At 34.8% G+C, this 12427-nt stretch overlaps 1 protein-coding gene across 9 annotated transcripts in view; it reads right to left on the reverse strand.

Annotated features, from left to right (window-relative positions):
- The window catches only part of SYNE1 (spectrin repeat containing nuclear envelope protein 1), a 286469-nt gene that overhangs the window by 217805 nt on the left and 56237 nt on the right, over nucleotides 1–12427 (reverse strand). For all 9 annotated transcript variants that reach the window (XM_010707196.3, XM_019612919.2, XM_010707198.3 and 6 more), the window contains exons 4-9: nucleotides 11651–11746; nucleotides 9891–9974; nucleotides 7317–7409; nucleotides 6028–6206; nucleotides 3890–4086; nucleotides 3645–3754 (exon numbers count right to left, since the gene is read on the reverse strand). In XM_010707196.3, the coding sequence (XP_010705498.1) occupies nucleotides 3645–3754; nucleotides 3890–4086; nucleotides 6028–6206; nucleotides 7317–7409; nucleotides 9891–9974; nucleotides 11651–11746 (759 nt within the window). The remainder of the gene's footprint in view (nucleotides 1–3644; nucleotides 3755–3889; nucleotides 4087–6027; nucleotides 6207–7316; nucleotides 7410–9890; nucleotides 9975–11650; nucleotides 11747–12427) is intronic.

The following is a 12427-nucleotide window of genomic DNA, read 5'->3' on the forward strand; positions in this document are numbered from 1 at the left end:
AAAAAGCAAACAAAATAAAACAAAGCAGGTAGAAAATCCAGAAAGAACAATACAAGAGCTACATGTGCAAGAATGCAATTAAAGATGTACTTAAAATATTATCAAATGCACGTGCCAGTATCATATCTTGTGAAGATCTCTCTACTACATCTGATTTCTGGATTACTAGTCACTATGTGATTTGTTTTATCTGGAAAAAGCAATTACTTACTTTAGAGTAACTGATTATTTGTGGTGTGTTGCTTACACGGACTCATATATGAGCACAGCTGATCCAGGCATGATATATTAGACTCCCTTTAATTCGGCACATCCATCAAAATTCTCATGCCTATCAGTGATCTATGTCCACTCTATACCTGACTCCCTAGTCCTCTGAGTCATAACTGTCAATTCCAACACTTTTGTCCTTGGATCAAAATGATAGCATAAAACAACTTCATAGAAAAGGATCTAAATGGAGCCAGTTCATTATGCAATGTGTGTAAAGTCCCATACCGCAGTCACTTGCTCGAAACAGTGAAATACATTGAAAAAATGATACTGGATAGATATAAGCTCTCAAGTATTCTTGGTTAAACTTTTGGCAAACTTGAGTCCTCTATTTCTCTAAATTCTCTAAATATTTGTGATATATGTCACAGGGAAAGGATTTTTTTTCTTTTTTGTACTGTGGGATTCTTTATGATTTTTTTCAGATAATCAAATCTCTTACACAGATCTTTTCTCTTTAAGATATTTGATCTATTCTCAAGAAAATCATGATGAGTTTGGTAGACTACTACACACAGAGTCCAAGAAATATAAGGACAGTAGTTTACATGGTTGTGGACTGAGTGAAAAAAGGGAAGCAAGAATTAATGAAGTTGGATCTTGTTGACTGCAAAATAACAAGATTAAATAAAATATCCAGATAATCTTTGGCAAATGTCATTCAACGATATTGCATTATATTATGGAGAGATTCTAGTTCTTAAAATTCAACACAACATGAAGTTCAACAATACATAGACACAAATATTTATTTCCATACTTATTGTATATTTAAAGGGAGTACTAGAAAATAAAATTTTAATCTTATATTAAGTAGTATAATAATCTTATATTAAGTAGTATATTTTAATCTTATAATTAAGTATTAATATTAAAATACATATTAAGTATCATATGAATTTCTGCACTGCAGTGGGTCTTTCCATTTCTTAGCCCACATTGTAAATTGTGCATGGACTGGTAAAAAGTAGATAAAGCATGATTTAAATCACCAGATTACATAAATTTACTGTGAACATGGATCCACATTAATAGCACAGCTAGTAGGCCAAAGGAGATAATCCTTCCCCTCTCCTCAGCTGATTAGAACACACTTGGTGTGTTCTGTCCATTTCTGGGCTTTTCAGCACAGGAGAGAGATGGTTATGGCCTAACAAAGTGCTACAGATACACTGAAGGGACTGGAACTGCTCTCCAATGAGTAAAAGCTGAAAAAGATGGGATTATTAACTTGGAGAAGAGAGATCTCATAGTTGTATATAAAACCCCTAGGCGAGAGTGCAAAGAGGACAGTTCTAGGCTCATTTCAGAGGACCCCACTGCCAAGGCAAGAGGCAGTGGGCACAGAATGAAACACAAGGGGCTTTCTCGGAACATCAGGAAAAACATCTTTAGTATATTGGTTGCTGTTTTTCTGGGATGCACAGTACATGGTCTTTCTAATGTACATCTTGGCTAAATGAACTGATTGGAAAAAAGTAAAGGAGAGATTACTCATTTTCTCAGTGCACAGAGCTAACAGCGTATCAGATATAAGCTATTCTGTGATTATATATTCTTTTTCAAGAACTATAATTCGTTGATTCTGTTTTGGGTACAGAGACATATGCAAGATCAGATCAGACATATAAAAGTTTTGTGTTGTTTTAAATAGCAACATTTGAGGAAACCATATAAGTGAATTGTATGCCTTAATGATAACTACAGCTAACAGTGCAGCAATAGGTAGAACAATGTTTATTGTCTCTATTCACTCTAACCTAAAGCTCCTATATCCATCATATAGCTTTCCTTAGGAATTTTGCATTATTTGGTTGTTGTTGTGTTTTATTTATTTATTTATATAGGATTCATCCATCTCTAAGAATCTAAAATCTAGATTCTTGTATATTGCCAATCTACAATCAGCAAGAGATAGACACATTTCTAGATGGACATTTTTCTTAAGATGAATAAATTATCTTAACACTGCGTAGCATTTCAAAAGAATTTAAACTTCCTTAGATGAACCTGACCCTTAGTTAGTGATTGATGTCTTGGAATCTGATTAAAACAAATCCATGCAGACTTTATTTTCCTGTGAGTGATATACTCCCTCTATTCTTAGTCTTTTCCTATTCCCCCTGAAGTCTAGTATAAGGAAATAATTATCATAGTGTTGGAGTACCTGTACCTGAGAGAGATAACCTGTCAAGATTATTATCTGCTAAATTCCTAGGGTATTCTTAATTCCTTGTTTCCTAAAATTAAGCACTTTCAGGGTGTATTTCATCTGACCTGTGTTATGTACTTGCTACAGAACAAGATGCATAGAGCAGCAGATGTTACTGTATTTTTCTGTTTGTCAAAATGAATTTAGATTGACTATCTCAGTAGTGACTTCTTAGTCAGATGACTCCAACCTCATAGTAAGTGCATACGTGTGGCTTTTAACAGCAGGAGGTAGGTGAGAGGCGAAGAAGATTACTGACTTCCTCAGGCTCTGGAATCAGACAGCAAAGCTACAGCTACTATGCAGCTACAGCAAGGCTATTAGCCACACCTAGTAAAGCTAAACATAGCCAGAAGGAAGGAGATTCACTCATTTCAAAGCTCTTCTGTGAGTGTCCGTAAGGAAACCAAAGAAACATAAACAAAAGTATTGCCTCTTTCTCTCTTGCTGGGACTGAGCAGATTGTCTCAGCAGTGTTTCCTACCATTTGGCATGAAGGAAGTAAATGATCAGGATTAGGAAGTGAGTCAAAATCACTTGGCATCTCTGAGTACAATCCTTTGCACTACATCCTAGTGCAAAGCCAATATACTATCATATTCAAAGCACAAACAAGAAAAACAAACAAACAAGAAAATAGCAAAGCAATTCCTTAGAGAAGTCTAATTTTATTATACAATAGAAAGAAATCCAAGTCAGAATCTTAACTGCCTCTCAGGCCTAAAAGTCCACAAACTGCCTCTAACCATTGTCTAGGACAGCTCCTTTTCCTATCCACGGTTCCACTGCGATAGAAACAGAAGTGACGTATTGTTTCAGACAACAAACAGCTTCAATCTTATTAGTATTATGCTTGAAAAACTTTCAGAAAACTGTAGGATCCACTGGTTTGCTACCATTTACCATATCTGTTTCTCCTTGCTTTGGCTGAAAGGAAAATCTCGGCAGGATCACCATTCTCTTTTCTCCATTTATGCAACACTGTAGCACTGGTTCCTTTATTCTCAGTTAATCTTTCTTAGCTTTTTTTATTGTGCTTGCTTTTCACTTGAATTGCAGATCAAAACAATATAATAATAAACTATGAGGGCTACAAGATGTGTTTAGGAAGCCCACTCCGTGATAAACTGATTTCTATAAGTATGCAAGAGAAACTTACGTCATTCTCCTGCACATCAGCCACTGTATGATGAGGATCAGGATAGTACTTCAAAAACTGGGCTACATAGGTCATGATAGACTTTTCATCTGGCTTGTCAACATTCACATCTATACAAGTATAGAACACAGTACAGTAAGTGATAGCTAAATGGCAGAAAATAATAGTTAAAAATTTAAACACTATAAATCAGCATGTTTGGTTTAACTCATTCAAACAGTTCAAGCATTTTTAAATGTAGATACCTTCTGGATCAAGGAGCCTCGGAATCCCTAGCTCTGTTTCTGCGAGTGTGAAGGCTTCTTCCAGGTTTTCCCTGTTTGATCTTCCTTTTACTTTCTCCATGTCCACTAAATCTGGACGGATAGCATGAATAATGGAATGAAATGCAACACCGCTCCTCCAACTTTGTCCAAAGTCTTTGATTTCAATTCCAACTTGCCTTAAGAAGATAAAAGAGAAAATAGTTACTCATGTAAACATCAAGACAAAGGGAAATCCAGGAGGAGAAAGGATGCTCCAGACAATGACTACTTATCATTAGGCCTAAAGCACCTATTGTTCCTACAGGGCTGGTCAATTCTGCTACAGTTCCATCTGTACAGTGCATAAATTAAACAGAATCTTTTAGTACGCATACTGCATGTTTCTACAATGAGCTCACTAGTGGCAATAAGCCTAATGAAATACACCAAGTTGCACACACAGTCTGTGGATGTATGCAGTTCCTTCCACTGCTCTCCATGAATAGAGAGTAGTTTATATCTCCCTGCATTATAACTACCACAGTTAAGTACATCAGCATCATACAAAAATAAATACATAAGAAGAATGGCAGTAATCTGCTACCTTTTAAAATGAAAGCATTAAAATACTATAAATGACATCACTGGGTGAAAATCAGGTGAAAACGTAATACAAATATATTTTTATTCTCATCAAAACATGAGTGAGACTATTATTTCCTCCAGAATTCTTATATTTTCAATGAAAAATGCACATAAACAATGAAGAAATGCCAATAAATAATGAGAGAAGAATCAGAACTGAATCACACTTCTGACTGCTGCTTTTAAAAATAATTCTGAAAAGTACAATTGTCCACAAACTGCAAGCTTCCTTGGAAGACACATTTGACATTAAGGTAGTCTTGCCATTGTGAAGTTCACAGGAACAATAACACTGCAGGAATGTTTAATTCAAAGACCACTGCAATCACTGAAAACTACCACAGACTTCAATGTGTCCTAACTACCCTTTGCAAATTACAGAGTAAATGAGGTGTAGGCAAAAAAAGTACTATTCTTGCTCTACATTTCTTCCAACACATTTAACCTATTCTTTCCATAGTGTTGAAAATGTGATTTACGAGCCTCTGCTTGTTTGTGTTGATGTGTCTAGAAATTGCAGCTGACCACTATCAGTAGAATGTCCCTTCCTAACAAGACCTCAATAGGGAAAGTGCCAAATCAGACCATATTGCACTATAAGTTTTACTGTGTTCTACCTGCTTATTGGAAAACTGGAGGAAGTCTGTGTCTCTATATTTCTTTTGTCAGAGGCACTATTCCAAAACTTTTCATTTTCCTTTACATTAATGCATGATTGATTTTTTTTTCAAATGGTGCTGATTACTTAATTTTAAAAAGTCCTTTTATTTACAAAAAAAAATTTAATGTCTTTTTTTTTAATTCTTACAGTGGAAGCCATTAATTACTATTATTTCTTCAACTGAATATAATTTTTTTACATGAATTTTGGAAGATGAGAAATCTTGGAATAATTCTACAAAACACAAGCAGGACTTTTAAGGTTAACAAGGAATAGCGAGCATAACTCTGAAATAAATTTTGTTTTACTTGGCACAACAGACTTTGTTTAAAAAGAAAGAAAATTCAGGGCAGTTATATAGTAATAAGTCCTTTTTATCTCAAAACCGCAGAAGAATTTTCATGATTTTTCATCACCTGTCTTTTAACAGGAAGCATTGAAATTCAGTGCAGAATTCACATGTGCTGTCATTGAGTAATGCTGTCAGTGTGGGGCTAGCATTATAGCACCAAGTGTTTGGGCAGCAGAAATAATGCAGTCATTCAGATAGCTAATTCCCCTTTCAGTTCCTCCTTCTATCAAAGATAATCCCATTCGTTACTCAGAGCCTATAAAATGTGATTGCTTGTAAAATTAGTTCAAATTATAAATAATTACTTGCTTGTTGTTATGGCAGAATAGTTAGCAGCCTCTGTTATCATAAAGAATATGATCAGAGAGCAGTGCTATATAAACACAGAGCAAAAGGATAGACTCTGACTGAGAGAGTTTAAATTCTAAAGAAAAAGTTTGCACCTAAAATACAAATGTAATTCATCTGCAGGTTACTTACCTTGCTGCTGTATACTGGATCCATTTTAACAAAGCCTTCCTGGCACTTCCTTGGACCTTGGTTACCACCTTCCGTTTGCTTGGGGGACTTGCAGTTTCTGAACTGACAACACTCTCTACAGAAGACGCACTGCTAGACAATGACTGCAACTGTGGAAGATTGCTGGTGAGCTCTTCAATCTGTGCGGAAAAAAAGAAGTTAATGGATTGGCTTTGTGGATAACCCGTTTAATTTCCACCTGTCTCTTAAATAATAAACTAATAGGACTGACAAAGTAAAGTTGGTCAGAAGCTGTCACTGTTAGATGCTGTATTTTTCAACTGTGCTCCAAAGTGGGCTCAAAGATTTTAATGTATGTCTGTACCTATATAATGGTTGTAATTTCTGAAATATAGAAAACCTAGCAATCATTGACCTTCCTGACTACATACAGCTACAATAATGTGCGAATGTGTTATCTAGTACAACAAATTATCATTGAAATGATCGACAATGGCTTAAATTGAGCTTTAATGCATATTATAAAATGGTTCGGTAATTTCAAAGAACACTTGCTAAATTAAAGAACTTAAATGACCTTGATGATCACCTTGATAGTTCTTAATTTAACATTGTACTCTTTTGGCATAAATTTAATTGTGGCTCTGCTTAGATGTAACTTGTGATGAAGTAGTCCATGTACTTTAGGTAGCGTGCTTTAGCAAAATTTGGTGAGCATTTATAGCAGTTATTTGCATCATGGTTTCTGTCAAAAATAAACCATTAACTTGACTGACAATCTGGCTGTAACTCGTAAAAATTATATCCAGAGGATAATGTAAGATTGGTCTCCATCTAAACAGTTTACATCTAAGTATTATCCTTGCAAATATCTTCACTTTCCAGTGAAATCAGCATGTTTATTTGTATTATGTTAAGCTTAATTGCTGTGTGACATCACATGCATTGGAATTAGATGGAGTACAGTCACCAACGAGGTTGGTAATGGCGCTTATAAAAAGAATCCAAATTCCATAGTTTTCTTTTACTGTTCTTTTGCATTCTTCGGAGTTACTGGAAGTATGTAGTCTAATGATAGAAGAAAGACATTCTATGCTCATTACCAAGACAGGTATCTTAGTTTAAGCAATGTGAAGCAGCTGTATCTGCTGCTTTATTCAGCATCAGATCCTTAGTTAATTATATAGTATCAAACATGTAATTAAATACTGAAAATGCACTAGTTCATTTGCAACAATAAGCTCAACCACTGTTTGAGGAAGCAACACTGAGTTTAAAAAATGTTGTACCTGAAAATATAAAATTATGGTCCACACCAAGCCAAGCACAATAGAAGGCCGACCATCAGCAATATCAGTTGAGTTTATGTTGACAAGCTTTATCTATTTAGGAAAGAAAACATATTATTACTACACACAAGAAACAATAACAATTACAAAATAAATAGGTTTTATATTTTAATACATTTTTGTAACAAATTAGGAGTTTCTTAATATGAAAGTATCCCATAATTATGTAATTTCACTTGCATGTAGTTACACATAATTAAAGAGTTTTAGGTCCATAGCATGCTAATATTGTAGAAATAATATTTAACTTTTATAGAAAAGATAAAAAGTGATAAAAATTACATAAAAACATTGTACAAACCGGAGATCCTCGGTATACAGACTAGCATGAAAAGTAAAAGGAAAAAATGTTACAAAAATAATGTTTAAGTGATTAAGTAAATGTGTTAAGTTTAAAATGTAAAGAAAGTATAATTTTGCTATGTATAAAGGAACTAACATGTAGACAATGTTTAAGAAAATTGAATAGAATAGGTAGTATCAGAATATCAGAAAATACACTAATCATTCACTCAGCAAAACTAAGAAATTCTGCCGTTAGTCTTGACATTTAGGAGGGGGCTACTAAACTGTTTTGGCACTCCAAACACGGCCATGGAAAAGGGTTATGGAAAAACTTTGGAGAATGGGTTCAAGAAAAGCATGAGATTGACTTCTAGTGACATTGTTTGTATCCACAAAACAAAGCAAAAACTGCAGTCCCTTGAATCAACATCTGGAAGCCCACTAGACAATGCCAATATCTACCTAAAGAAAAAAAGCACCGTAAGTCTCATTCTTTTAGCTGGCTCAACTCCCACAAAAACTTTTCTTTTTCTAGAAAGCAAGGTTTTACTTATGGATATTACAGATAAAAAGAGTCATGAGGACTCAACTAAATCTTTTGATTAGGCTACTGCTCATGGGGGCATAATGTATCTATTCTAGTTATTGTTACATTTGTCTTATAATTCATTAAGAAGAATTTAAATCTATTAAATATACACTTTAGAAGCATCAAAAAGAAAAACTCAAACCAAACACAAACAAACAAACCAAAATAAAAACAATAAAAAAGGTTTGGTCCAGAATAACATCAGCAAAATCTCAAGTGTATTTCTCAGTATGACAGCCAAAATCTGTCTGGATTGTGAAAATATGAAATTGAATAAATCTGTAATAAATGTTACTTGTAGGAGAGCCCAGGGAGGAAGGAGACCCCCAGCACACACCAAGTGCCCCAGGCAGCCACTCATCTCCCTTCATTTGCCTGCAAGTAAAAATCAGGGACTGCGTTTAGCCACTGAAAAAGCATTTGTTGTCTGAATGCGTCCCCACCTCCTCTGAGAGGAAAAGGGAGATAGACTGTATAGATGCATTGTCTAAGCTGCATTCAGCCAAAAGTCACCTACTAATGCACACCAATCTATCTCGCATATTGTTTATTTCCATTTCCCTCTAGAAGGCAATCTGATATACCAATATACAGCACATACAAAAAATAACTAATAGAGAAGAAAAGTCTCCAAACTCCTGTTGCATTGCATTACAGAGAAAAAAAATCCATTCCTTCTTATACCTGCATTGAAAAAAAAATAAACTGAAAAGCAGAAATAAAAAGAATGTCTCCAATTCTAATTAAAAAAATAGATATGTCAGTGTAGCACAGGAAGATTGCTTTTATTTTATATTCATACCTAGAATACATTGAGTTTTTTCTCAAAATCACTGAAGAGTTTGCAGGATACAACCTTAAAGATCATACAGTTCCAGTCCCCTGCTGTGGGCAGGGATGCCTCCCACTAGATCAAGCTGCCCAGAGTCTCATTCAATCTGGCCTTGAACACTTCTGTGGATGCAGCATCTGCAGACTCTCTGAGTAACCTGTTCCAGTACCTTGCTGCCCTCACAATGAAGAATTTCTAATATTCCATACGAACATACTCTCTTCTAGATAAACATTATTACATCATGCCTTATCAATACAGGCCCTGGTAAAAAGGCCCCTCTTGATTATAGGCCCCCCTTCTGGAATGGAAAGGCCAGTACAAGGTCTCCCCATAGACTTCTCGTAGACTGTCTTTGTACTAGAAGTACCTCACCACTCTAATCATCTATCTATCGTTTTCTATCTATATGTTGAATTTTTATAAAGCTTTGTTACATCTTGTATATTACATCTAAAATTGTCATAGTGGTGACTACAAGAATCAATCCAGGAATTAACTTGGACTTCTGTTATGCTAATAAAGGGTCATACTGCTCTAAATTCACACATGTATAATTTCAAGCAGTGTTTTGTATGTATAGTCATAAAGGAATGCCTCTACTGAACTGAAAATTGTTCTTAACTTTGATGAGAACAGAAACAGGGAAGCAGGGAAGAGTTAAAGAATACAGAAAATAAAAGGAAAAAGATAAGCTAAGGTGATTCTAACTAAAAAACCCTGGAAAATTTTTCCTGTCGGTTGCTACATGTTAGTGTTGAATCTTGACATTTTTACTTTACAGCAGCTTTTGTGCTATCGAACTTACCCGTCTTCCTTCTAGAAACTTAAGTGCTGTGCCAATGTTGGCAACCCAGTGAATTCTCTTCAGATGACGTCCTTGCTCACAAGGCTTTAAGGAAAAGAAAAGTGTACACTCCAATTAGATGTATTCACTTTGCTGAAAAAAAATATTCCACATAATTACAAACACATATGTATATGCCATAGCCTGATTTACCTGTACAGATGTTTCTAGGAGCAGTCAAATTGTGTTTTTGCATAAAACCAACAGAGAAGTTGGAAACATGAATGCCAAAGATCTAATATCAAATAGTTTTAGTTGTTTAATAAATTCAAAGATTTAAAGGTGAAAGATTTCAGCTTCAGTCTGTAGACTTCATAAAATCAGAGAGTATTTTTCTTACATAAAATAAACTAATTATGTTTATTACATGTATCTGAGAGAAGTTAAAAGTAAAGTCTCTAGAATATTTTTGCCTGAGAAATCGAGCTGGTCATTATTATTAAAATTCAGTGTGCCATGAAGAAAATTTTGCTGAACTTCAGGCATGTAAGTTAAAAATAATAACAACAAAAAAATTATAAATCCTTGAATTAAATCAAGAACATATTTTAGGCTCCTAATATTCTGAATTTGAATTTAGAATGTCCCCTTAATATTATATTGCAATGTAAATATATAACTACTGCCATTTAAATTTGTATTGATAAAGTTACCTTTAACAAACATTTATTATAAATTCTAAAATTCTTTCTGAAGTTACTACAGAACATAATACTCTGTTACACATGTTATACAATCAGAAACTGCTCTCCTTCTGTGATTTGTATGGGCAGGATATTATCTAGCAAATGTCAGTTAATCGGTACCTTCTCTAAAATTCTTTCCCTGTTTTACCATTATGTTGTCACAAGAGGGAGACTTCTCATATGAACAGAAACAGAAATTGGTACATTTCAACAAAGCAGGAATACCCTTGAAAGCATAGCTTACTTCTCATTAAAATCTCTTTACAATCACTCTTGCAATATGAATTACTATTAATTTCAGCTAACCCCTGCTGTATGAACAAGAGGCAAAAGAATGGAACATGCAAATTTTGTGAATGTAAGGGAACAGGCAAACTGAATGGTAGTTGTTCAGTTCTGAGGTACTGCCCCATGATACATGAGCTGGTTTGGAAAAAGTAAGAGGTCTTGGCTAAAAATGTTTAATTTCTCTCACCATCAAAAACACATTACTAACTTGGGTCCCAAGAGAAAACTTATCTGACATGTACAAATTGTAGCCTCATTACACTGTGTCTGTGAAATGCCATTTGGTATCAGTTAAGGCTCTTTACTGTGGCTATGTATCTGTCTGTGCACATGAATATTAGACCCCATGATATCTGGGGGCTCACAACTTAAGAAGAAAGCCATGAATTAGACAAAAAAACCTGTCATTATTTCTTCAGGACATACAGCTTGGGTTTCAGACCATGTTTGTGTCACAGTAGTAACACTATAGTAACAGCAAGGTGAATTGTAAAGACTAACATAATCAAGTTATTTTTATGAACCAGTAAGACAAAAATGAAATAAAATATATGAAATCAAGATTATCAGTCTGCAGTTATCTCATTTTGCATTGTAACCAAATAGTCCAGTCTGTGAATAAATTTATTTTGCTTTTTTTGTTTGTTTGTTTGTTTTCAAGAGTACTCAAATATAGAACCAAACTAGATCATATCCTAGAAAAGTTGTGCAACCATCTCACAGATTCAGAAGAAAGGAACTTCTTACCAGCTTCTGCCCTGAGAGAACCTCCAAAAGGGCTATCAGCATTACCCCATCCTTGATGTCTTCAAACAAATCACTGACCATCATGGGAGGATTGCGCTGAAAAGTGAGGAGACCAGATATTATAAAGGCAGCAGCAGCACTGTCTTGTCTCCCTTCCTTTCAAAAAGAAGGCCAAGGAGTGGTTGAGTCCCCTTCTATATGTTTTACAATGTTTAATATTGTTTTGCTTTTTAACCCTTTCTTTGCTATCATATTATTTGACTCTTTAACTTTTCTGGAAAAAGCCTTCTGCTCCCTAAAATAACCAAAGAAACAAAACAGCTGCCTAGAGTCTGTAAAATACACTCATTTTACTAACGTACTATTACAGTCATGTTTCAGTCTATTGGCATATTTTGCCTGGTGTTATGTATGTCACAGAAATTTCACTTTCCTTATTTGAGAAATGAGCTGTGTGAAGAAAAAATCCCTGAAGCAATGTGGCTTCTGAGCAGTGCTGCTGCTGCTTTCATACAGCTAACTGTTGTTTCACTAAATTGTCATATTTTCTCTCCTTTCTTTCAGTCAGGCCTTGCAGGCTTCAGTGCTGTTAGCACTATGACAACTTCTACTTAAGACAAATTGCTTAACATGTGTCTTTACGTTTGCAAACACAAAAACGATAAAACTGAAAAACATGTAAACAGATGATGTTTCAGGAATTTTGAGTAACAAACTCCCACCTCTGAACTCCAATCTCTTAAATACATACCAGTTTGTAGCCAGTTTGGCTAGCAT

The sequence above is a fragment of the Meleagris gallopavo genome, chromosome 2, assembly GCF_000146605.3.
Source record: "Meleagris gallopavo isolate NT-WF06-2002-E0010 breed Aviagen turkey brand Nicholas breeding stock chromosome 2, Turkey_5.1, whole genome shotgun sequence".
Classification (NCBI taxonomy): domain Eukaryota; kingdom Metazoa; phylum Chordata; class Aves; order Galliformes; family Phasianidae; genus Meleagris; species Meleagris gallopavo.